General features: G+C 43.2%; 1 protein-coding gene across 8 annotated transcripts in view; it reads right to left on the minus strand.

The window, feature by feature from the left end:
• Positions 1-318: 318 nt before the first annotated feature.
• The window catches only part of APLP2 (amyloid beta precursor like protein 2), a 48,015-nt gene continuing 21,159 nt past the window's right edge, over positions 319-27,174 (minus strand). The window contains exons 2-18 of one of the 8 annotated variants that reach the window (XM_035555894.2): positions 24,640-24,813; positions 23,350-23,479; positions 19,727-19,839; positions 18,028-18,203; positions 17,263-17,480; positions 15,422-15,589; positions 13,242-13,357; positions 12,957-13,031; positions 11,592-11,750; positions 11,079-11,207; positions 8,479-8,578; positions 7,732-7,902; positions 7,098-7,133; positions 4,165-4,244; positions 3,258-3,332; positions 2,651-2,806; positions 319-1,865 (exon numbers count right to left, since the gene is read on the minus strand). In XM_035555894.2, coding sequence (XP_035411787.1) covers positions 1,764-1,865; positions 2,651-2,806; positions 3,258-3,332; positions 4,165-4,244; positions 7,098-7,133; positions 7,732-7,902; positions 8,479-8,578; positions 11,079-11,207; positions 11,592-11,750; positions 12,957-13,031; positions 13,242-13,357; positions 15,422-15,589; positions 17,263-17,480; positions 18,028-18,203; positions 19,727-19,839; positions 23,350-23,479; positions 24,640-24,813 — 2,178 coding nt within the window. In that variant the 3' untranslated portion in view covers positions 319-1,763. Of the gene's footprint in view, positions 1,866-2,650; positions 2,807-3,257; positions 3,333-4,161; positions 4,245-7,097; positions 7,134-7,731; positions 7,903-8,478; positions 8,579-11,078; positions 11,208-11,591; positions 11,751-12,956; positions 13,032-13,241; positions 13,358-15,421; positions 15,590-17,262; positions 17,481-18,027; positions 18,204-19,726; positions 19,840-23,349; positions 23,480-24,639; positions 24,814-27,174 lie in introns of all 8 variants that reach the window. The other 7 variants (XM_035555893.2, XM_035555902.2, XM_035555898.2 and 4 more) reach the window with 7 other exon arrangements.

A 27,174-nucleotide genomic window follows, 5' to 3' on the forward strand; every position in this document is an offset into this window, starting at 1 on the left:
CAGCAGCCACAGCTCTAACTGACCTGCGCTCCGGTGTCTAACAGCTGCAGCGTGAGGATATAATGCTATTCAGGAGTCCTGGGCAGTGGTTTAGTTTCATGCCTTCTTCCCTCCAAAAAGCTCAGCAGGATCTGGAAGTACCACAAAAGACTCTGGGCAGGGCAGAATAGACAATCTCAGTATCAGTACATCCTTCAAAGATGGGAGGTGAAGGAGAGGTGGGAAAAGAGGTGGGGAAAGGTCCCCACAGGTTTGGCAAGGGCACGGTGGGAGGAGAGGGAAACTAAGCGAGTCCGTGAATAAAGAAAAGAAACCATCTGGAAGTTAAAGTGTTTATTGATGTGTTTAAACTTTGTACATTCCCCACAGACCACACTAAGGAGTTTGCAGGTAAATCTGTGCATAGTGGGAAGAGACATGGAAGGGAAAAGAAAGTAAAGTCACAGGAAAAATAGAAAAAATACACCACAGGTTACCAGAACCTCCAGATTTAAAAAAGCCGTGAGCATTAACACCAACTATACAAGCATTACAAAGACATGATGGTGAGTGGAACGATACCCTTTTTGTTCTTCTCAGGGCCTATGCATCCAATTTCCCTTAAAGCAGGCAGTATCCCTTTCTCAACTTATCCCTCTTCTCTCCCCAGTTAAAGTGAACTCCACATTCATCAGCTCCCAAGGTGCTGATTATTGCAGTGATTTGTCATTTCTGGGCTAAGACCTAAAGCCGTGCCTATGGCCCAACATCACTGGAAGAGATGCAAAGGCTCAAAACATTGTGTCTCTTTAACTACTTACCATGTTGGTGAGGCAGGAGAGCTGGGGAAAATTAGAAAGTAGTAGCAAGAGGGGGCTGTTAATGCCAGGTGAGTACTGAAGGAAACTGGTTCAAGAACAGAGGATTTAAATTCAATACCAGGAACTTCCAACTCTAGAGCAGAACTGAATCTGAAAGGGGAATGTGCAGACCCCAGTATGCACAAACCATGTTCTAACATTCCACTAGAATAACTATAAACAGAGATGCTAGAAGCCTTTTAACTCCTTGCCTCCAGGGAGTCTTGATTCCTAGAGCCCTAACTGCTAAGCAGCAGGGTGCACACCACTGGCGTATGAGGATGGGTTTTTCTTTTTTTTTTTCTTTTTTTTTCTCACTATAAGGATTTTTGTTAATTACCATTCCAAATTGCTTCCTTGCTTATGCTGTCATAGTTCCTATCCCTAAATTAATCTCTTTGCAACTCCCAGCAAAATTCACTTAAAAAAAAAAAAAGAAAAAAGAATACTGCTTTATATATAAAAGCCAGAATGACTGAAGAGCCACAACTGTCTCCTTTTTACAAGGTGGGCTGGTACAAATGACCTTCAATATACAGGTGGTCTATCAGAAATAAAAATCAACATTTCCCATTTTATATATATAGAGCTTGTATCAGACAACAGTACAACGGAACTGGTATTTTTCAGATTATTTAAAAAAAAGAAAACTACATCTCAGTCAAATATCTGCAATAGATCCATTTTTCCCATTTAAGGAGATTTATATATCATATTGTTATATTATCATTTCTTCACCCATTTAAAAGAATGGAAATTGCAACTCTACAGTAGTAATTATAGTCTTAATGATCCAGGAGTTCTGAATGTAAGATGAAGTCCTCTTGAAGCAACTGTTGGTCAGTAGTTGATCCAAAACGCTGGACCACTTTGGCCCTCCGCCCTGTTCCTTTTCTGGTCAGGGCTGTTGTATCTTCATCTCTTTTATATCTGCATCTGCTCCAGGTATTTGTAAGTGGGATTCTCGTAGCCATGGTTTTGCATCTTGCTCAGATGCCGCTCTTCTGGGGTAAGCATTGGGTCAACCTTTAGAAAAACCGGACGGTTACTGCTCAAAGGAGGGACTCACAGACCTCACTTCATATTAAGGAGCGCTAATCGACAAATGCTGGATAAATACCGTGCCGAGTGGTAAACAGAAAAAAAGGTAAACCACAAAAATTATGTGCTTAACAGAATCCCTTGGTCATGTGTTAATTCCTACTGCCTGCATTTGCTCCTTTGGAGATGTTCTCCCCAGATCTCTAATAAGTTAGTTAACATTACAAATTTGGGACCCATTTCTCTCATTAGAGAGGTCATTATAATTTCCATCATCACTTGATCAAAGGGGAAGAACACCTTGCTTCAGACTCCATTAAGTTGCCATTAGCATATTGGGAGTCGAAGGATTAAGAAAAAACTGCTTCTCAGTGTTCAGCTTATCATGCTCTTAATAGTTGCTGTATTAGTTGGGAGGACAAATTACTATAGATTGACTGACTGACTCCCCTGCTAAAGATATCGCCTGAAAAGCTCATTTACTGTTAAATCCTATCCCCAGCCAGACAGGGAAGCCTAATTGAATTCCTTGTGATAAGCACATACAACTGTGAAGTGACAGGTCCCAGCATGGCACGCTGACAAGTGGTACCTGCATGCTAATAAATAAGCGATGAAGATGTCAGCCTCAACAGAGTTAAGTCCCATCTAGCTAGGAGCAGAGCAGTTGATGTCTTGGCAGCTACTGCCATCTTCGCCCCCTACACACAACATGTGATTCAATGCTGACTATTTTCATACTCGGTGATGGAGCAGGAGTGGTTTCTCACCTCCACAATCCCATGGCTGATGGTCCCATACTGCCTCTTCCTCAGCATCACCAAGCTGATGACTATAACAGTAGCTATGGCAACAGCAATCACCAACAGCCCAATAAGGGCACTGCTGCTGAAACTGAAGTCATCACGAAGCGAGTTGTCATTATCCTGGAAGGAAGAAAACAATGGAGCAGGTAGAGGAGGAGTGATGTGGGAGTTGCCCTGCTAAATGCAGACCTGAAAGGAGGCCACCAATAAGGTCTTCAGCCATCTGTGGTATTGCGGCACGACCGATTATATTTGGCAGTGTAAATATTTCATCCCTTTCTGTCAAAAGGACAATGAACACAAAATCGTTTCCCCGTTTAGGCATTTCTGGACAAGCACTGACTCACACTGCTTTCATACCCCACAAAGCACTTTTGCAACAAAAGAGTCAAGTTAGCATCTAATGTTTTTACTGTTATCTTTATGCAGAAATGCCATCCTGCATTATGCTCTGCATGACTTGCCATAGCAGAGTCAACATATTGAACCCCTGGAATTTATGCATTATGCAAGAACCAAAATCCAGTTTCAGGAAGTCACCGATCACCAGACGCAGTAGCCATATACATACCGGCTCGTCCACCAGCCCACCAACACGCTCTGCATTGAAAATCATTTCCTTCACATCAAGGGTTTCATCAATTACCTGAAAACAGTCACAAAAAGCGTTTTATGAAAGGAGCTGTAAGAAACAGGTGGGAGAAGGAGTATGAAACCAGACAAGAAACCTTTAATGAATACAAGCAAGAGCTCGGAACCACCTACCATTTTTCCCCTGCTCTCCAAAGCGTGGGATCTTCTCCAACTTTTAGAGCCAACTGAGCTACTGACTGCAACCATTTGGAAGCCTAGACTACCTCATACTAAAGACACAAGTTAAAAACCTAGGTCCCTGCCTTGGACACAGCATTTCTGTCATGTAAGATCTAACTTATGGCTATAGAATGATTCTGAAAGCAGGCTCTGAGAAGTCAATTTTATATATTTTTTTTAAGCCAGGTAACTGGGGCAAGACAGCTGCCACTATGACCTAGTGAATTTTTTACACTGCATATAAAGCTAATGCCTACTGGGTCATGTACCTTTACAAGAAGATGAGATGTACCTTGCTAGGAAAAATACGTGGGAAGGCAGGTGGAATGTGCCAGCATTCAGTGTACTCAGACAGAAAGCTACCTAGCTAAAATAAAGGTGTATCAAAGGGTCTCTGCTTGGGAAAGCAATTACTAAATCAGACACTTCTCCAGCTCAGACTGCCAAAGATCCAGATCTCTCTCCTTCCCTCACCCTCCCACCCTTCTGATGCTAATCAGTATTAAGAGCCTACAATAGTCAGAAAACTGACTCCCCCACACCATATGGATAATGAATACACTGACATTCTGCTAGCAGGAAGGAGACATGGAAATAAGCCACTGCTATTAATTAGTGTCCACGGTAGGCTTTGCTTTACAAAATAAAGGTGGAGGGCTCACCACATTTTCATCCACTTTGTTCTTGCTGTTAATCACTTTTTCTTCAGCGCCAATCAGCCCATCCAACTCCGTCATGCCAGAACCTGCACCAAAAGAGCAAGGCAGTGACCATTAGTCAGCCCTTAGTGACACGTAGGAAGGATTACCTACTCTTTGTAGAGCTGCCATGGCTAGTGTGTTTAACTGCATGGACCGCTGATTATTAAGCTGTCTTCATGCTGTTGTGTCAGAAGGGGAGCTCATAAGCTATGCTACAGTGACAAGTGATTGGGGAGGTTCTGTTAATGAAGGGAAATGAGGTGGCAATGAGAGAAGCAGACAGGACTCACCAAAACAGGCTGAAGTGTAAATCCAGAAATACCATACTGTTAAGTACTGCTGTTAGAATGCCCAAGGCAATGTGTAACACAAATTGTGAGCGTGCAATTCCTTTCTGCAAGTGTCAGCCAGGGTCACCACCACCTCAGCGTGACCCCACGATGGAAGGGCACATTTCCCCTCTGCTGACAACCAGCACACAGGGAAGAATTTCAACCGCACGGTCAGCATCACCTATTCTTCTGAAATCAAGTACATCAGCAAGCGCCTCGGGAATGAGAATTTCAAGGTCAACCAGCACAGCTCTGTAATGAGCTTCTGTCCTGTAGCTGGCACAAGCCCAGAAACAATAAATCCCAAGGCAAAGGAGGAGCGAAGTACTACACTAGCCTTTGTACCAGAACATCACTCACCCACTTCTAGGCTAAAACTACTACAAGCTGAAGAGAAGAATATCAATTAAGAGAAGGCAGCTGCTCTGCATAAACTGTTTTGATCTCAAGCATTTATAGAAAGATCAGATCAATAACAGTCTGATGCAAGATACTCTGACCTAACATAACAAGTTAGGAGACTGCAAGTTTTCCATTATTAGTACGGACAATGTAATGTCCTTCACAACATCTATGCCTCCCTAAAGCAAAAGCAGGGGGACAGTGAAATGTCAGCCCTGCACAACTGAATTCTTCCAATGAGGAGCATGAGGCGGGGGAAATACCACTACAGCACTTAACACTGTGACTGCATACACCTCTCCACAAACTGCTGAGCTTGCAGATTGCCTAAGACATTATGTCAACCTGTGCTGAAATTGGCACATGTTCCTTAATGAGATGCAAAGGAAAGGATAGTTGGCTCCATGGCAAGTTTTTACTGTGACAAGCTTCTTACTGCGCAAAAATGCCAAGGAAACTAATGTTTCACTCCAACTCCTCCCAAAAGAAGCATCTAGGGTTTTACTGCATCCCTTTTTCCTCTATAGTTCTTTGGAGACAGTAATCAGATTCCAAGCATGGCCAAGACTGCCCATCTGACTCCCCACGGCTGTTGAAGCAGGTCATGTTGTTATGAAAGTCAATGATTTGGATTTTCTGGACAGACCAGAAATAGTTTTTAAGAGAACTACTATGCCAGCTTTTGGCCTATGGCTGCTTTATTCAGTTCTCAAGAGCCAACATAACAGTCTCCAGGGCCGGGAGTTCAGTTGCTGCACTGAGCTTTGCTATTTGTCAGAGCGCGCTATACCAAATAACAGACCCAGTTCTATGTAGCTCTAAGGCACAGTTTAGATTATACACTTCCCAGGGAAAAAAAACAAACTGCACACACACACGCGAAACAGAACTCCCTAGCAGCCCTTGTGAAATTCATTGAAAAGAGGAAGAAGGAAACACAGGATATAATCTTAGTCCCCAAGTCATCAGAAACTCTTTTATTTACCCAAATGGGGAGAGGACCAGCTTATGCTTATCATCTTGAAGTCAACACAGCAGTCATCAACCAAGAATCAAAGTAAAGGCTGTCACAATTCTTTCCAGAGCAGTCAGTACACTGACTTAGCTGTGAATTGCTCCACAAGAGGGATGAAGGTGACCTTTGTAAAGAACTACTGGTAATGAAAACAGTTCAGCTGCCTGGCCTTCATCACATTACAAAGTTATTTGTGCTCATATTAAATGGTTATTAGCAAAATCCTTTACTCTGCTTTGAAATTCTGCGTGACGTATTTGGAACCAAAGACAGATGAAAGAAAATGACTGGTTTACTCCCCACGCTCACCTCACGTGCCACTGTTCTGCGAAAGCATTCTGACAATTAGCCTTCCATTTCTGCTCTGGGAACTAAATCTGTTAGCAGATCAGCTGGGCCTGATCTTTACCTGAGGCTATATCTCTGACAAAGGATTTACCACCAATATCTCTATGTCCATTTTAAGGCCCAGTCAGCCCCTTTTTAGCCAGGTGCTCTGTTACTGCAGAATCAATAATGAGCTAAAGGAGAAACGTATAATCACACAGGACTTGGCTCGTGTGGAGAGATGCTACTTCTGAAAAGGGGATGCTGAGAAGACAAACACAGAGGAATCTCCTACTTTACCCGTCCCAGAGCGGCTGTACTCCGTAACACCTATGAGGACATGTAGCTGGGAAACGCACCCCATGTCTTGGGGGGGCACTCTCATTCCTAGTTTAGTGCTGTTGTCAGGTGGCAAGTACAGATTCCACAGCATGCAGAATAGCCTCTGGACTATTTACCACCAGCAATGCAAGGTTTATTTTGAGAATTGTTGACCATGAGTACAAATAAAGAGACATAAAATACGGCATGGCTTCAGACAAACTGCTCAGCCCACATTTCTTGAGGGCAAAGAAACTAATTATGTATTCTGATGCACCTTGCTAGCCCATCAGAGAGGAACACACAGAACCAATTGGATATTCAAACTAGCTTACTTCTTTATCACTAGGCCTAAACAAATAAAATAGAAAGTTACTGATCTAAATGAGGGCAGGGAAATGAAAATAGAGGTGAGTATGAAACTAAAATGAAGCTATCAAGCACACAGAGAAGGTAGGAGAGTGATAGAAAGCACTGTGAGGGAGCAGCTTAGAACCAACCTTTTTTCATTGGATGGTACAAATCCGGCTGAGGATCTAGCAGGAGGGAAAACAAAAACAAAAATAGCAGAGAAAGGAGATTAAGAGAGAAAGGAAAAAAGGCTTGCGCATGATTTCTGACTCAGTCCCTGGGAAAGCTTTTAGTCCACAGCTTTCTTTAAGCTCAGGACTCTGTTCAAGCATTTTAAAAATAAATACACACGCACACGCCAGATGTCAACACCCGCTGATAAAAAAAAATATAGATACATATTGAAAGACAAAAAAAATCCTGTGGCCCTTCAGCAGGTCACGGCACAAAGGTTTACATGAGAAGATTTTGATTAAGGACTGACAATGAATTTCAGAATCAAGCCACAAAGCAAAAATTTAACACTCCCTGCAAAATGGAAGATACCAGGCAGCCTTGCAACGAGCTGAATCAGGAAATCAAGAGAGCAGCTCAGTGCAAAGTACAAGCAGCACTGCCTCTGCCAAATGGATGGAGTCTGAGGAGTACTGCTGGGGCAACTGCTTTGCTCTTAACTGACCCAAAGGGATGGAGCATCCTGTGCCACTGAGCTGAGCTACCAGTTCAGAAAAAGTGCCTACGTTCTGTAAAAACAAGTGAACCCAAGTTTCCAGTTCTACATACCTTCATTTTCAGGCAAGGCTGGGAAGGTTTTCACCTGGAACGGACGGAAAGGTTTGCCCTCCAGGGGAATTTCTTCACTTTCCTCAGAGCTCACTCTGACATCCACCTGGGATTCAGAAATGGAGGATGTGAACTGATCCATGTCTGCACGTTGCTCCTGAAGCAGCTCATCTAAAAAGAATAAGAGGAAATCTTACACGGACTGCATGAAGCCTGGCAAGAACAGAAAGGGGCACAGATGGTTTGAACCTAGCTGATGCAGGGCTGCAATAGGAACACTGTTCTGGGCTGCCAGGTTATCTTATCTTTTCTGCTTTCAAGTCTCATCTGGAATCCTCAGTAAAGGCACTGGCTAGAAAAACATGCTAATAAGTGCCCAGAGGTTTGATGTGGCTAGAGGTTTTGGCAAGAAGGGATTAAAATCCTATAAAACAGGAAAGCATCGTATTTTTATGGATCTTTTTTCATCTGCCTTTGAAAGAGAGCTTTGCAATTCCAGCTGTTGTTTCCAACTGTTGCTGACTTTTCTTACGCAGACAGTGGAAGTTCTTAGCACAAGCTATTCTCACTTGCTGCATTGCAAAACCCAGGGAATATCTGCCCCGAAGTACCTACACCTAGATCCAAGTGCTTATTGCTAAGGGTATCTTCAAGGGTGCTAGCAATCTTTTTGCTATCTACTTCACTTGAAATAAGAGATCCTAGTCTAACACTGTGGCATGGGGGCTGGCACACAGAGACACTCACCAATCTCATCCTGGATTTCTTCAGCCACATATGGCACCTTGTAGAGCAGCGACAAGCTTTGATTCATCCGCTCCTCAATCACATGGAGATGTGTCATCACCTGCAAATGTACAAGAATGTGTTGGGAGTGGGCAAAAGCTGCCAGTCACTTGACTGGTACTGATACTCCACTTATTTAATAACAAATTTACTACTGGGGGCTTTGCCATGACAGACAACAGAATGAGACCATTCTGTTGGCTCATCTAGTTCAGTACTCTGACTGATGCTTTCTAACACTTCATACTTCACTGGAACTGGCTATTGGTACACGGCTCTTTTAGTATTTTGGGAAAGGTTGGGGAAGAGAGAGAGGATTCAGCTGACTCTTGCTGTAACCAGCTCTCTGTTGCAAGCACTGAAGCTGCTATTTTCCATATCCCAGACATGGTCATAATCCATTGCATACAGCAACTACACATTAAGTGCTTTATTAAACGGATTACCATTCCTGATTACTAAAAAAAAAAAAAAATACCTGCAAAGGGAGAAGACAATATTATTTATTATTTATTCTGTTTTCAGAACAAAGGTGCCTTTGTTCTGCATGGTGGCATTGCATGTGTCTGACACCCATTACACCCCCCCACTTGCAACAGCTTTCTCCCTTCATTTGAGACATAAATCCAAACCTTATGCAACCTCAAATCACTTTTCCCTAGCATATTAAATTCATTGGTGAAGTCAAACCTGACCTGCAGAGGGTGCTGCATAATCAGGGATCATGCAGACCAAGAAACACATTAATACAGACAGTCAAATGTTAGAGAAAGCTAAGGAGTTGAGTGGACCTGTTTTACAGTCTGATGTGTACCTGACCTTTAAGAGCAAGGATGAAAGCAATTTAATTTTACATGTGGCAGCTTGTCAATCAAAAGAATCGATTGAGGAGCTTAAAGTGCATCTGAAAAGTAAAGCGAATGGAAATTGAACTGTACCACCCACATCCCTCGCATGTCGATTTGTTGACACTGCAGCCTTCACAATGAATTAAGGACTGTTTAGGTTTTGGCTTAAGAATACAGTTCACACACACCCCCCCGGGCTTTGGCAGCATTAGAACAAAGGGTCAGGGTGGACTGCGTCTGATATGCTAAGCTGTCTGTGAAAATGCTACTGTATATTCTGTATCATGAGCCAAACATCAGTTTGTGAATATCACAGTTATACCATTATTTCTGAGGGTGTGCAGCTCAACCAGAAAGCAGGAATCAGTGGCAGAAAACCAGAGAGACAAGAATGAAAGGTACACCACTATCACCTAGCAAATGAACATGAAACCCATGGGATCAGCATCTCCAGGTGTGAAGTTTACATCTGAAAAGTAACTGCAACACTACTCTACACCTCACCAGAGATGACAAACAGATTCTAGTCCCAGTCTTGCTCTTAAACCACAGTATTTCTATCTATTGGTTAGACAGCAGAGTAGTAATTGAGCATTTTTTCTTTCCATTTGGCAGCACTGGGTGTGCTCAGTTGCATTGTCTCCTTGCAGCTCTCCACTCTTTTTGGCTCTTGCAGATCTTTCATCCACTAAAGAATTAAAAGACGTTTCAAAGCAGTGGACCAGCCACAAACTGGGGCTGGTAAAATGCAGATTACATATCTAAAGCTATAACAACTGAGCAGTCAGTTCTCTCTGCTTCTCTCTGAACTCGTGAAAGGACATACCCTTCTGAACAGATCTTTCCATATTAACATGCCATTCTTAATTTGTATCTTAGTTGGACATTTCAGTACGTCTTTCACCATTTTAAGAGCAGGGTTCTAAAAACAAGTATCAGGAGATAACCTGAAAGCTTTGTAGAATATCTGCATCTATTCTTACAATTACACTGGACAGGTTTGACACCCATTTGAAGCAGCATATTCACATACACTATCCAGAAGACGGAAAGTGACTTATTGGCTATTCAGGAGTAAAATGTAATGCAACAAGGCAAAATAACTCATCAAAACTGACCTTTGAACAGAGCTAGGAATGATGATAAACTGCTTGGCAAGGGTTATGTATGGAAACAAGGCAATAACTCTGCAGAGGCACAAGAGAATTCCCACATACCCAAAACACAGCCATCATAAAGAACAGAGCTAATGAAATTTAGACAGAAGGCCTTGAAAGAAATGAAAGACAGAAGGTCTTGAAAAGGTCATTTAGACAGAAGGTCTTGAAAGAAATTAAAGTGTGTTCAAAGATGACCAAGTCCCCAGCAAATAATTTCATGGATGCTTGACAAAAGGAAACACAAAAGTGGCACCAAACTAGTTCTAATCCCTAGACTTGCTACTGTGAGCAGCAGTAATCCACAGCTAAAACCAGATGTTCCATGGTAGCATCTCAATCCTCAGATTTTTAACACCGAGTCATGTACCAAGGCAAATGGTACAGAGTATCTGGTGACAGGCAATATGCATACAGAATGGGAGATCTCTACACAAGTATGTCAAGTTGCTATAGTACCCAGCAAATTAGTGTAAGGACTTGACGCATGCCTTCTAGAGTCTCTGACAGCCACTGCTGGATAACAATGCCTCCCTTGATAGAAACATTCTCATACCTGAGATTTCATCTGTGCAGCCTTTTCTGGGTCAACTGCCAGGACATGCTGGTAATGGCGGATGGTGTGCAGACGGTCCTTGTTCTCAGCACGAACATAGCGCTTCAGAGCTTGCAGGATACGGTGGGGCTGTAGGATTTGGGGAGGAAGGAGTTAAAATTCATTTGATTCAAATGAAAATCACAACTGAAGTACAGCACTTGAGACGTAAGCCTGCTTTGCTACTGGACAGATCTGTGCTAACCTCTTATATAATTTTCCTTTACCCTAAGCCTGTTTGACTCAGAACACTGTGCCCTGTGAGCACTAAACAAAGTGGAGGGATTTTAAACAGACGGAAAGTAGAGTGAGTCAATTAGGAGACCCACTGCATGTTCAGCAGGAACAGCCATGATGGGAAAAAGCTTTACTGGGAACCTATTCCCAGCTTCTGCCCCAGCAGGCCAGTCAGTTTTCTCACCAAACCATTCCCAGCACTACCCCATTGTAAAATACCGCTGCAAAGGAACTCACCCGTGGTGGGTCAGCCTGCAGGGCAGCCAGGTAGTTCTCCAGAGCAATCCGACGTCGATCATTCAGCATGGCTTCCACACGAGCCAGGTGAGTCTCCACAAGCTGCTGCTTCTCACTTGCTGCCTCTTTCTCCAGAGATTTAACCATTGCCTGGAAGTGCTGGAACAGGGAACAGAGTCTGTATGAAACACTGTATGCGTCAGTATCTCTCACTCACGTACCTCCTTAGAATAAGTGGAGTCTGTCACATTGCACATCTTAGACATTTAGAGTAGGAGAGAGGGGAACTGACAGATGTTGATGCAGATTTCATATTTGCAAATTAAATAATGACAATTTACCTTCCAAACTTCCTTCACGATCCACTTCAAAGATCTGAAGAAGGCATATGGCCTTGCAGATAAAGATCATTTTTGAGGTGGGAGACCCAGACTGTGCTGAATGAATGCCATAGTATTAACTCTTTCCCTCAACTTTGTAAAACATGAACAAGATAGATCCCTTCACCCTACAGCCAATAATCTGAATTTGCAGAACTCAAAGGTATATACGGGTCTTTTCATCAGCATATGGGTCTTTTCATCAGCATGCCTTCAGATCAAATCTCTATATATGCTATTAGAAAGGTCATAATGAGCATCTCCAAACGAACTACAAGAGTCCATTAAGTGCTGCTGTATTTCATCAGAGACAATGGAAAACTCTTTTTGACTTGTACAGGTTTCAAAAGGTAGCTTATTCTAAATAATGTAGAGAGAAAACTGTTCCAGGATAAAATCCAAAGTGGGCTTATGAACTGGAGTCAGTCACTTAGCTGTATACTGGTTTGAGGGAACTTCACCTGTTTGTCACTGCCTCTGACAATCCCATACAAAGCATATCCCTGGTTAACTTCATAGTCTAACTGAACTCTAATCATAAGGCAGAAGACTGGCATTTTGGCAGCAAACCAGCTTTATCTGCTGTCTAAGTGGTTTTCACTAAGTCTGCCCAAACAGGAAATGTGTGTCCAGAGAGTCAGGGCCAATCTGAACTGGGCTGGGAGGCCACTGGTTAGTGCAATGCAGGCCAAAGGTCTGAAGTTACAGTTTGGCTCTGCTGTCGCTAGGCTCAGGGGATGAGATAGCTTCCTACTACTTGGCTTGGGAAAGGACCTGGCACAGTATCAGATCATCTCCAGCTTTAAGAACAAAACACGCAATTCAATCAAATCTCCTCTAAAAGGCAACTGCTGACAGAAGAGGAAAGATACTCTTCCATTTCAGTCATCTTTTAGCTTAACATATTAGCATCTCTCATTTAGTTTATTGACAAGATGAAGGCCAAGCACTGGTAGCTTTTTTCTTTAGATCCTTCAACTCCTACCTGAATGAGAGTCTGTCTTTCTGCCTTGGGGAGATTTACGGCTTGGTGTTCTGCTTCCTCCCATTCCTTCTTCACCTGGGCAAGAAAAGGACAGAACAAATCAACACAACACAAATTTACATTAGATTTTTGGAGAAGTGAAAATCTAACTGCCACAGTGTGGTCACGTTGTAAGGAACTCACAGAAGCTGGTGACTGAAAAGTCATTTCACTGCCAATTTGTTCACAAGAACAAGGGACAGCAACTATGCAGGGCAATAAAAAAGGCTAAAGCTAGATGCTCACCCGGTCCATGCGATTGTGGTGTCTGACCTCCAGCTGCTCCTTTGCCTTCTGGAAGCGGGCATGTTCGTTGTCATCAGCAGGGGTTTCAAAGTACACATCCACATCGTCAGTTGGCACTGCAAAGAGAGGGTATGGATAAGTGGGGGTTCAGAAATCTGTGGTCCTGGATTGTAAGAGACAGGTAGGGAGAGGAATCTCCATGCTTGCAGCATTAACAGTCTGGCAGGCTGAGCTTACTGAACCACCACCTACCAGGAGTCCATTTCTGTATCTCTAAGCTGCCAATTTACTGCACAACACCACTTAGTTACATCATCCCAAACACACAGTAATGCACTGCGGCAACCAGCACCTGTTCAGTCTTCTCATTAGTTCTGAGACGAACATTATTCAGCTCCAGCAACAGAATGACTCGGATTGCAGAATAAAGAACTTTTTTTTTTTCCCCTCTTCCCTTTCACATTGGCTTTGGATAGTTTAAATGACATTTTGTGCATTAGCTGTTCACTGACAAGCTGGCTCCAGACATCATTAATGTGATTAGGGAGCTTGACAATAAATCTGCACAAAACACTACCCAATATTTTACACTTCAAACCTACCTTCTCTACCAGACGCACCGTACAGAACTAACAGGCAATGATATTAGACAAGACAGCAACAGAAGGAGGCTCAGTGAGACAAATTGACTTGTCCAATAATCTGGACGGCTTGTATCTTTAAGACATTCAAATCCAACAAGGGGAGAAATAAAATTTTAGAACTGACAGTTACAAGCGCCTGCAAAATCCACAACAGGAGGTCTGTACTCCACACACTGCAGTTCGAGAAAAGCTGAACCAAGGTTCTGTGCTACGATTTTAGACACTACACATCGCAGAGCTCTTTCTCAAAGGATCTGTGGCAAACAGGATGCACTTTGTCACTGCCCTTTAACAGACAGAGGGCAGAAAGGGAAAGTTAAGGCAACCCTTCAAACATTTTTATTAATTTGGATAGATAAAATCTCCGACACATCACAGAAAGGCAGCATGCTTTGGAGAAAAAATTTATTTGCGCTCTAGCATGAATGAAGGCTAAGAGTTTAGCGTGCCCTGGAATCCACAATCCTCTATCCTAACTAGGGAAGGAGGAGTGGAGAAGGGGAAAGAATTACTGCATGAAATACTGGCAACATACAACATAGGCATTATTGTTGTGTGCAAGGAGAATGACAGACCAGCACTGTACTCTGGGCCTACTCATGGCAGTTCTGAACCAGGCTTTGACACAGAGAACTCTTTCCAGCCCAAATCCCTCTGTAACAGGACAAACTTTTGTACAAAAAGCTCCTGACATCCGCATCTTTTATTTCATCACTTCAGTTAGATCAGCCCAATCTAAAGCACTTGCATGAAGCCCATTTTGTAAACAGGATTATGGCTGTATAGTCAGACTGCCAAACCCCAGATAACACAAAAAGCCTTTCAAAAGGCTTTAATGGTAGCTGAAGTGGAAGTGCTGGAGTTCAACAATAAGATTAATAAGGAGGTTAAAATGTTTTTGGTAGTTTTATCATCTGACATAAAAGCCAGTTGAAATTGGTGCCAAAAACCTCAAGCTCTCAAAAATGCAGGGATTGAGTCACGATTCATATTTCAAACTGAGCTGAAAGTGGGAATCTGAATTCTACACTACTTCACTGATGTTTTCCCAAAATACAATAGCAAGAGAACGCCTACTACCAGGAGAATGGCGAGTAGCAGCTTGCTTTTCAGGACTGACTAGTCAAACACATGCACAGTAATATAACTGGGGAAAGCAAGTGCTTTCTTCCACATATTTGAGGAAAAAAAAGCCAGTTACACAAAGAGGCAAGCTACATGTTTTCATAACAAGAGGGTAGAGACAGCCCCCGGTCCCTGCAATAAACCCAGAAGATAACTAAGCCCTCAGTAAGAGCTGCAAACCAACCGTGAGCACAGAAAGAATACATCCAGAGCCACCTTCCCCTGGAAAGTCAAACCTAAAGACCTCGAGAAGCAGAGACAAGAGGAGACTGCTGCAAAAGGACAGACACCAGAACCAAAAGGATGGGCTATACACATATCCTCTCTTGACCCAGGCAAGGAGGAAGAGACACCAAACGCCAGACAGACAGTGGCTAGCTGCAAAAGGGGCCAGTGGGAGGCAGGACTTACTCATCTTTTTACACACAGCCATACAATACTCCTCTGACTCAAAATTGTTCCTGTTGCCTCCGCAGCCTCCATATATAAAGCGAATGCACTTTCTCTTGTTAGGGTCGAAGTACCAACGAGGCATCACAGCCCGGCAGGGCCCTGTCATCGCCTCCTGGGAGCAGACAGCTGTGTGGAGACGGGTTAGAACATGAGCTAGTGAGGAGCACAGGCCTCGCCAAGCGACTTACAAAGCAGTGGTAGCTCTAGTTCACACCTTCCTCTGGGCACCTGTGCCAGCCTCAGCATTACTACCTCATCAGCCCTTCATCAAAGGGCTTGTGTCAGTTTTGGGGGGATTTTTAACGTTTTACAAGTGTCCATCGCAAGGGTTGCCAGCACTATTCAGGGAAGGGCCTGCACGTCCTGCTTTGAGGCAAACGTGCAGCAGCCGTTGTCTCAACATGGAGCTTTCATCTGCAAGAGTGATTTCACATTAGCTAGTGGCAGAAACAGTAAGGATCTCTTTTGCTGATGCTAGAGTTATGTCTTGAGTGTCCCAATGGTAGAGCTTCCACTGTATAAAACCAGCATGATAGAAAGAAAACCCATTAGGGCTGCTTAAAGCATTCAGTGATGTCCTGTTCCACCGCACTCTGCCTGGATAGATGCTTCACATCTTACAGGTGAGGTATAAAAGCAAGTGAGAAGGCAGGCTAAGCTCAAGGAACACGGTCGCCATGACAATCAGAGCTGTTAGGTTTTCAAGTTTTGAAACATCTACACACTAAATTCCGAAACCCCAGGTAGCCATGGCATGTGGACTGCTTTACAATAAGCAGGCAATATGAGCCACTGGGTTATTTTGAGGCAAGAGAACAGATACACTGTGTAAGTTAGCAACTGTTCACAGCACTTCAAGAAAACAGACTGTATACCCCCAAAACAGACACCCCATTCAACTGGTTCCAAGTCTGTTTCGACATCTGCAGATTTGTAACAGTCCTGTACATATATGATCTAAGCCGTGTTTCAGCAAGTGAAATTATCTGCAGCATGCTGGCGGTTTACCAGCAAGATGCAAGAACTGCTGGCAACGATTCAGTGATCTGTAGCTAATTGAATTTCATTCCCTCTCCCCCCCTCCTCCTTCCTCTGCAGACACTTCTACATGCAAAGCATAGGGCACTGTAACACTGAAACACCACACAATCAGCAGATGCCCTCTGCAATGGCACCTACTGCTTATCAAAAGCTACTGGAAATGCTTATATAATAGAAGTGGGGCAACTGTGCTATTTTTCTTTCTTTCAAGAAAGAGAAGGGTTTATGCAAAGGCTATTATTGTTTAACATGGAGACTAGAAAGGGAGCACCAAGTATATTCCTCAACCTCAAATGGCCAGATGGCACCTTTAACACCACTTCTGCAGAATATGTCCCCCCGCTTTAAGCTTCCTTTTTGTAATCCGGGTACAAAACACCAAATTCAAGACAATCACCCAAAACTAGGGATTCATACTGTACCCCAAATGCCTCCTTAAGATTTTCCAAAATTAGTAGATGCAGATATTATTTTCTGACTCAACACTGCACCTTCATGGAGGTGCCTGTTCAATGTGCCAAACACTGGGCTTTCTGCCAGCAGAACTGCTGTTTATCTAGAAACATACGGCCCATGCTCTAGAGAGTTAATTTCAACACTTGAAACATAAGCATCATCAGCTTTCCTCTGTTTGCTAACTTATCTGGCAAATGAAACTTCCAAGTGGCATTTATTGACTTCATCAGAAGCCTATCGCCAACTGACAGCAAACAAGAATACAAGAAAGCAGGAGGCCTGTAGGCTAGAATGTGACTTACATTTCATATCGCTGCTAACTTCTTTTTCAGAAACAGCCTTGTCACTGCTAGGCTCTGTAGTGGTCTCTTCAGTGTAGTCATCTACTTTGTAGCTATCATAATAGTAATCACGATCCTCCACCACATCCTCTTCTTCCTCCCCTTCATCTTCTTCATCTTCATCTTCCTCCACAGCTGTTCCTGTGAAATCTTCTACACCTGCCTCTGTAGGGAACTCACTGAAGGGATACAGTTAAGTTAGGGGAGTTAAGCTAATGCTAACCACTTTGTAGCCAAGCTTTGATGTAACAGAATAATGATTCTCTTTTCATCTGCTTTAGAAACACAAGAGATGGGAAAATAAATGTACCAATTGTTGATCAGCCCATCAGCCACAGCAATGGGACTTCTCCTGTTACAGACACACCTGCTCTTACAGGCAGAGCTACTCCGTGCCTCTGGCTTAGTGGGGGTTCCTAATATGTTTTTTAACAGTTCCTTTTCAGTAAGTGAAAGCCTAAAATGTTTGGGGTTAAAAACCTATTGTAGCAATCAGTCCTTTTGACTGGCTAAAGGATGGAAGGAGGGGGCTGTTCAGCTCCAGTAAAAGGAGCATTACAAAGTCAACCTTCTGCAAGGCTTTTTCGTGTTCGGGATGCTCCTTTGGGAAATTCAAAAGCACAGAAATTCTCTCAAATCCTCACCACCAGGGAGTCACTGCATGAAACTGGTGACAGCAACTTCACATAGAGCTACTAACATCCACGCCAGCAGTAAGAACCTCACCTTTTATAAACGTCATAGTCGTCATCCTCGTCTTCATCCTCCTCCTCTTTGGACAGAGCCTCATCCACAACTTTTGTCTGAGGACAGCATACATATTCTGTTCCGTGGAACTGGTCTACTCCACAGGGCAGCAGCATGCCGTAGCTGTGCAGGATCATCCCTTCTGTCAGGCACGCCTGGAAGAGGAGCCCACAGGCATCACTTCAGCATTGGTCTCTTACTCTGGATAAAGCCAACGTTTGCCTACAAGAGGTCCCAAGGATGCTACCAAGGGTCTACATTTTGCAGCAAAAACGCAATAGCAACACGTGACCTAAGTCTGAACGCTAAAGACAAATGGATTTGAGACTCGGAGCGTAAACAAAATCCCCAGAAAAGTCAGATTCAGAGCCTTGCAGTGCTGCCTGGTGCTCATGCACCAAACCCAACAGCCTGCCCCTACCAACTGCTGACTTGTCAGCCTGAGTTCTGGAAAAATAACGAGGCATTTTGTGCCAACTCGAGGGAGAGAGCACTTGGAAGGAAGAGAACTGCTGTTTGCTTTTCGGAGCTGGCCATTTCATTAAACTTTATCTATTAAACTTTACATTGCAGTAAGTGAGTAATTGCTCAAATGCACTTTATGTCAAGATTATTTTAACACGCTGTAGATGAAAATCAATCGGATAATTCAAGAAAAAGCCCAATGCAAACTGTGATCGGACATTATGTCTATATACTTCTCTTGAACTACGGAAATATATCGTTTTGTGGTGCCCCCCAGAAAGGAATGGAGTAAGAAAGGCTTTGTTATGCACATCAGAACTCTTTTGTGTTTTGTTTTGTTACAGCACGGATATAAAATGAGCCAAATATTTCTGGAGAAGTTCTCCAATTATGTTGAAAGCAAATGATTTTAAAATTTTCTGGACGTAAGCAAGTTTGTCCTCAATTAAAAAGCGATTCCTCTAGCACAGCTTTACTACGACGGGCTTTTGCTCCCAGGAAGTTACAGAAATACAAGTGTAATCGTTGCATCCATAACGCCTATTTACTAGCACTGTCACAATTAAACATTGTGTTGCTCTTTCTACAAAACAGAAAACGTGTACATTTAGTCACGATCTTGTTTTAATTACTCCCAGCCGAAATAGGTGTGCAGAGAATTTGTAACATTTCTGCTAGTCAGATAAAACAAACAAAAACATCAAAAAAACCCAAGGGCTAGATTTATTCTGAGAAGATAATCCATCTCTTATGTAAAACCTCCACTAATCGTCACAACATAACTCACATTGCACTCCAAACCAAATCCCCAGCAGCGGCACCACCAACATTAATGCAAAAGACGCAAGAAAATTACAAAACATCCCACGACCACAGAGGCCATCCACCCCGGGAAAAAGGATGAGCCACTGGTTAGTGATATATTCCAGGGACCTGATTTCAATTCCTAGCTCCATCCTAAATATGATCTTCAGCAAGCTACTTAGGACGGCTTTTCAGGAGTGAAAAATAACTCAGCTAGCTACACACTTTTTTTTTTTTTTTTAAGTCACTTGAGTTCTTTTAAACATTTTTTCATTTCTCTCTGCCTCAGTCCATAGACTACAACATGGGAATATGAGACCCCAGAGATAAACGTTGTTATGCTCCAGTACTCCAAGCATCTGAGTAGACAGATCCAGAGTAAATATTCTTGCCAAAGCAGCTCAGTTACCTCTTTTGCTACTGTGTGCCAGTGCTGATGACTTTCACACACATCCATCCGCTCCTTGTGGAAGAATCGGCACTTCTCCGGGACCAGCAGGACATCGCTTACAAATTCGCCCACTGAAAAACAAGAAATGCCCACAGGACAGTGAACAAGAGTCCATTTGTCCCATCACAAACATCCAGCTTCAAACAGAAAACAAAGCCAGTATCAGAGGTGCCCAAAGTACACTGCTGTCAGTGCCTTTAAGGTCTGCCTAAGGCATATTCTTTCTGGACACAGCAGCTATCTACGCTAATTTAGTGGAAAATCAGAGCCTCAGAATTTCCAAAATGAAAACAAGAGAAGGGGCCAATGGCTGAAACATTATGCAAAGCCTAAGGCTGAACTGAAAGCAAAGTTTAAGATGCAAGTCAGTGAACAGTTGTTCACGGAACAGGCAGCATTGACTGAAGCAATTTCATGCAAATCTTTGAAAACATCGCATCTGCATACGGAAGTTTTCAAACCACTTAATCACCAATTTCTAAATGAGCTGTATCAAACCAAAGCCAGTTCACGCTGCCTGGTGCTGTAACCGCCTGGAAATTTTTATGTGCCAGGAGCGTTATCTATGTTTTCAGTATCTGGGTATCGGAGTTAGTCTTGTTTGTTTTGTTTTTCAACAGTTTCCAGATGGCTTAGTTCAGGATCAACTGCAGCACATTCCCCAACTCGGACAGTCCTAACCAAAACACAGAGGACTGGAAAATAAAAGCCATACAGACCAAAAAAACGGAGTAAAACCAAGACTCAGCAAATACACTGCATTCCAACATTCAGGTAGCCACAACCTCACCAACATGATGAAGTCTTGGCACAATCTTAAAACCAGACTTTTGCTTTTGAGGAAGGAGGGAAACAAAGATAATCGGCCTGCTCTACAGCTTTTATATCAGTTGGACTTCACAGCTATTTAACTTAAATATCCATCACAACCCAGTTTAGTACCAGCACATGTCAAATCAGTATCAGAACTACATAAACATTACTTTCTGTTCTTACTCCACTCCTAATAAACATTGTCACTGGAGTGCAAAATATTCAATTTTCTCAGAGTTGAGATTCTTCTTTGCAGATTCGAATGCCGCTTCCAGTAATTTTAAAATAAGGAAATACTTATATACCCTAAGAAGACTAAGAGAAGGTCTTCAGTCCAAGTGTTTCACAGCAACATACCTGGCACACCTGACTGGCAGCTTTAGGAATACTTTATTAAATTGGAAGAAAGTTCTGTAGGTAAATGCTTTTTTCTCTTGGAGTCTCCAGAGAGCAGAATTTCTTGTTCAACCAACCTTCAACATTATCTTTTCAGAAGAAATTTAATATATTGAGTGACCCATTTTAATGCAGCCCATTAGTGAAGATACCAAAGGCTCATGAACACTTCTGTGCTCTGCTCTACACGCAGAAGTCAAAATAGAGTTTGGGGACAGATTATCTTGTGACAATCATAAGATAATGAAATCAGCTAGCATTCATCACCCCCTTTAAATTGGTTTAATTTAAAAATAGACATAATAGAGAAATGCTATTTTCCCCTATTTTCTTCTCTGAAAGCAAGCCAGATACAATTTTGAGTTAATAATCTCTACTCCTTCCCTCTCAAAAGAGGTTAGCGGAAAGTTTCTGATAAATAAAAAAAAAAAAAAACTGACAAAACTTTAAAATCAAGAGTCTGTGGTTCTGGGGTCTGAAGGCAGAAGATTCAAACTGATTAGAAACGGTAATCAGTAATAAACAAGAGCCACAGAAACAGCTGTTTCTAGCTGCATTGAATCCCGGCATGAGACACACAGAAGGTTTTCTCAACTCAGCTTATAATTGGAAAACCATTACACACACCTTCCCCATTCATGACCACGGCTAATAAAAAAATAATCCTCTCGCTTTTAAAATCAGAGTAGCCAGAAGAGGTGTTTCCATGCCACCTAGTAGCTTAGCCAGAACTGTCAGCAGTTTGTCTTTTCACACCTCACCAAGCTCAGCCCTACTCCCATCATCCTATTGTTACCTTTATTTTACAGTTCAGTGAGAGTGCTAATGGGTTCTCCTCTCCCCCCTTCACCTTTGAAATACAAAAGAGCTTTTACTGGTGGGGGAGAGGCAGGAGAAGGTTAAACATGGCAGGACAGCAAGATCCTATCTCAGGATAGTCTGTGCATTAATGTAGCAAAGAAGACAGCAGAAGCAACAGGAATAAAAAATGTAGTTGGACTATAACAATAATAAAAAAAAAGGCACGCGTACCCCGGAAGCACACATCACACGTTTACAACGAGCAATGTGAAGACTGATAAAGGCAATGAAAATGCATTTTATGGACTGACTTGCAACTCAGATCTTAAAAAATAAAGCTGCCTTACAGGCTGGGCCTCACAAGTCAAGAGCACTGTGAAAGATGACACTAATGAAAACCTTTAACAGTTTTATACTTATCACATTTTATGGCAGTGTCACTAAAATCAGCTTAATTTTCAGCTGAAGAATAGGCTTGGGGGAGGATTATTTTTAAAAGAGATGACTCCTTATAAATCCAGAGATCTTGCTTTCATCCTTATTTCCATTAGCAGTACTCAGCATAATCACCTGGGTTCGGCTGCTTCTCAAACCTGAATTTCCACATCTATAAAGAGAAGCATCTTTCTCCCAGGATGTAACCATACAAAATTTTTGTGAGGTGCTTTGTGATCATCTAGTGGAAGGTATGACATACAGGAGAAGAGTACCTACACAGTTCTGCAGATTTGGTTGTGCTCTTTTAGGACAAACCACATGCTACCCTGAGATACATCTGCAAATTATGGAAAACGGTTCCCACTGACTGTTCCCAGCCATCAGACTCTCCAAGATTGCACAAGACTTCTTGCAAACTGATAAACAAGCCTTTTCCAGTGGATAACTGAAAAGAGATTCAGCCAGCTGAGACGAAGCTTACTGTTAAGGACACATGCGGCACAGCAGTGTCAGTCCCAACCTGCAGGTCAAAAGCTGCCAGGTGAACAAGCTGAACACGTTGCCTGATTCGAGTGGGCGGACAGACTGGAAAGTACAGTGAAATCCATCACCGTTTATCTAATATTCTTTCACAGTTCAAAGTAGGGACATGGGATACAGCTGCAAGAAGCAGGGCCTCTTTGAAGCAGCTAAGTTTAAATATAGTCGTTGGAATAGAATAGAGATCTCTTGCCAAGACCGAAGCAGGAAGCCTGAACACTATGAGCATTTAAGTCTCCAAGGCAACAAAATATTAAAGCTCCACAAAAATAGGATCAGAGTATTAAATCCCAATGTCTTTGTGATACTCAAATACAATAGCCTTCACGTTTTTATGGCAGTTGCAGAGAGAATGGGGATTTCTTTTTCACGCCAGGCACCATTATTCCAGCACAGCTGTTATCAAGCTGTCGATCTGTTGGAGAAAGGCAGAGTTCCATCTTGTGGAAATAAAAACATTTGACTGGAAGTTGGACGTGGAAATGGCAACCTGATACGAGAGAAGCTCTGTAAACTCAGTCGTTCCCTAAGAAGCCAGGAGGCAATCCTCTACTCCCCCACAGGAACACACGAAAAGCACATCACGCACTCACCCAGGCACTTGTAGGGCACAACAATATGAGTGTGGTCCTTGCACTGCTTCTTCCCCCTCTTGCACCAGCTGTCGATGCTGACAGGCTGATTGGCTTCCACAACATTTGTAATCTGAAGGTCTGGATACATCTGTTTAAAAAGACCCACATAGACTTACTTCCAGAAAGCACAAAAAAACTTGCAAAGTGGCTCCTAACCAGAAGCAGCCAGGCTGACTCTTTAAACAAGAATACATTCAAATGTGCATATGGATACACATTTTCTTCTGGATCAGGCTTACAACAGCTGAAGACATAAAAAAGCCCCCAGCTGTTTGTCACACAGAGCATCAACAGAACATGTCACCACTCCTTCACAGGTGGCAGGAGGAAGCCTGGTTAGGGGCAGGAGCTCAGCACTGAGGCGTTTGGCTCTGACAGCAGTGGAGGAGGAGGAATACCCTCACCTGTTCCCTTCTGGCTGGCGCAATACCCTCCGGAAGAGGGCTATCACCAATAGGATTAATAACATCTTCAGACTGTCTCAGCATTTGTCAAGCTAATATGCACCTAACTCCTCAGGTTTCCTTATGCCTGCTCCATTTATAATCTATTAATATGATCCCTACGTTCTGCTCAAGTTCTCAAGTCTGGACGCTGATTTATATTTAGGCTTCCCCTATGTGAACATCAGCCTTGTAACAAAGTTTTGAAAGTTTTCCAGTCCAGACATGGTGTGCTCTATCACCTTCCCATGAAAAAAAAAAAACAACATTCCTTGTGGTATTTTACATGCCTGTTACCTCCAAGGAATAATTAAAGACACTTATCAAGGCCAATATGCTGCACTATCTGGAGCACACTGAAAGGAGATTAAGGCCTTTACAATAAAGCATGAAGAACCTAAAAGTACTGCCAACATTTTGATGAAAATATTTTTCTAATATTCTGGCTGTTCTGAACACATCACCAATAACAACACAACCACATTCCGATTCAAATAGGCATCGGGTTCCCTTTTTGCACATACGGAGCAGATGCTGCTCTAACTAGCTCAGAGGTACCTCCCTGACTTACAGACCAAGGACCTTCACTGGCTGCATAAGATGATCTAAATCAGATGTAGCTCCTAAATCCCACTGCAGCGTCCCCCCTGCTCTTCCTGGGCAGTAAGACAGCTGGACAGTCCAGGGAACAGAGCTAGTCAAACACGAGATACTCTCCTGAAGGGCTGCTTTGCTACTGACTGGCTAAATTCAAACCCAACTCCTCAGCAGCAGTGAATACGCAGGATCACACAGCAATCCTCACCTCCTGGCAGTACTGCAGAATCTCTTCCTTTCTTCCAAAGCAGCTCTTGGTCCCAGAAGTGTCAGGTTCCCATTTCCCAGTCTGGATATTCACATGCATATTTAGCTTCCCACAGAACATGGCAATTTGAGGCTCTGCCACCGCAAACCCTGTCCCAGCATTGGCTGCGAGTGCCTGTGAAGACAAACAGAAAGAAAACATTCATTGCTTTATCTGATAGAAAGCAGAGCAACTCAAAGAACCAGAAAGGCTCTAGCATCTACTCAGAGCGCTCCCACTTAATCCAGAGCATCAGTGGAGTCTTGCAAATGTGTTTTGTAACCATATTCCTTAAAGCTGGTGGGCCCACATCAAGTTTCCACCAGCAATGTATTTGTTTTTCCAAACTCTATTTTTATTATTGCAACAACAGCTTACCAAAAGCAAAGAGTAATTCAGACTTAAAGGTTGTGCCCACAAAAGCTAAAACAGATGTCTAAAGAACTTAAAAGAGCTCCCTTCCGTCCCCAGCATAGGGAGATAACTAACTAATATCATTAACTCTTGGCAGAAACTCCTCTGAGGCTACCAGCATTGCTACTGCTAATAAAATAATTACTTCCCACTTCATAAGGTTGGCTCAGACTTTCAAGCCATGTGTTTTTCCAGAAATCTTCAAATATCTGGGATGGAAACACCTAGCTTTCTTGCCCAAACATACGAGTAAAGATGAATTCTGCTGAATCAGAGAAATGTAGCTGTTGCAACCGACTCCTCAAAGCCTGCTGCCTCCCGTTCTGATGCATATTCTGTGCTCTCCCCACCTGGCACCAGCAGACTGAGAGCACAGGACAAAAACCCGACAAGGCAGACCCACGTCCGGGTCAAGCTGCAGACCGATCGATGAAAACAAGGTCAACCTCCCTTTCTGAAATCTTGCTGGCTGACCAGAGGAAGAACAGGGGATTTAAATTAAATTGCAGAGGTGGGGGGTTTCTGAAAGGCTGAGGTTATGCTCAGAGTTGAACATCTTCTCCCTGCGTAACTGAAAACCCTATGAGCAACAACAAACCCACTGCATGAACTCCCACCTCAAAAGCTCTTGCAAGTGTTTTTGGGGGAGTGAAATCCATTTCAGCTGCTTCAGACAAGGCAGATGAGAAACAGCAAGACACAAGCTTCAGGGCACCACTGCCCCTAAGCCTCTGCTCCTCTGGAGGCAGCACCACCCAAGGCCACCAGTCCTGCCTTTAGATTTAACCTTTCAAGCACTCAAAAACGCATACATTTCTGCAGGCGCTGTTCGTTCCCTATTGCCTGCAGATCCTCATCAACTTATACTGGCATGCGTATGCTCACAGCAAGTATAAAAGTGACCAAGAGATGATTTCAACCCGATAACCCTGCGTGCAGCTCCTGGTGGCTGGATATTAGCAAAAAATTAACTCCCTTGTGATTAGCCCACTTCCCCCCTCCCCTTTCACACACAAGCACTGCCTGCAGATAAGGCACTCAGGATCACGGCCTGCTTAGTGCTGAGCTGGCTGTGCTCAGGGGGTAGGACCAACCCGAGGTACAAAAGCACCGATTCATGCCTTACCTTCAGAAAAATTACCCCTTGAGTTTTAAGGACTATCCAACAGCGCGTTGCCTTTAGGAGAAACATTCACAGGGAAGTGGTTTCTGTTTACTCTAACCCCTTCCACCAACAGACACTCGTGAGAGCAAATTTTAGCACAGATCACGAAGTAATAAAATATTGAACTATATATAACAGATACCAGTATCGATGTTCCAGTAACAAGCTGCTTCCAAGTTCAAAGCACTGCTCACTTCTCTGCGTTTAGCACAGCTGAACATGAAGGCCTCCTCCTGATTGCAGCCTTTCAGCTCCATGCTGACAGTGGAGAAGCATCCCTTCTGCCCCTAAGAGTGATGTCAAGCAACAGTTTTGCTAAAACCAGCTAATTTTACTTGCTGTCTACGAAGTCAAAGGCCTAGAAGTTACAATACATAGAATGAACACATCCGAATTTGCACGTAATCTCAGCTCTTCTAACAGAGAATTAATTCGCTGGCTTGCTCCGGAAGAGGCTCGGAAAGGGCCAAGCTCCAAGTCCTCCCCTGCTCTCCATCAGGTCTTGGAGGGAGTACAAGAGGCACAAATTAAAGGGCAAAACCTTCACTTGTTATTCTCTTGTCTTTTGACCTCCTGGAGTATGGAGTAATCACGATAAAAACTACAGACTCTTCCAACGGGAGAATAACACCACAAACATCGTGCTACCTAGGCAGCAGCATCAGTAGGGCAGCGAGAAGCCAGTTAGGCATTTCAGGTCTAGGAGGATCGATAAATAGGCTGAGGCTTAGGTAACAGGGTGCAGTGCCTTTGTTCCTTCAGAAACCATTTAACCAACACGTGCTTCTAACAGGTGCTGACCGGCACCACGCAGCAAAACCCAGGCTCTCGCTCTGCCTTCCTCGCTGCCCTATTGTGCCAGAAGAAAAAGGCAAGTGGAGAATGATCCTTTGTAACTCTATAAAAACACACGCACA

Source organism: Cygnus atratus, chromosome 22 (genome assembly GCF_013377495.2).
Source record: "Cygnus atratus isolate AKBS03 ecotype Queensland, Australia chromosome 22, CAtr_DNAZoo_HiC_assembly, whole genome shotgun sequence".
Classification (NCBI taxonomy): domain Eukaryota; kingdom Metazoa; phylum Chordata; class Aves; order Anseriformes; family Anatidae; genus Cygnus; species Cygnus atratus.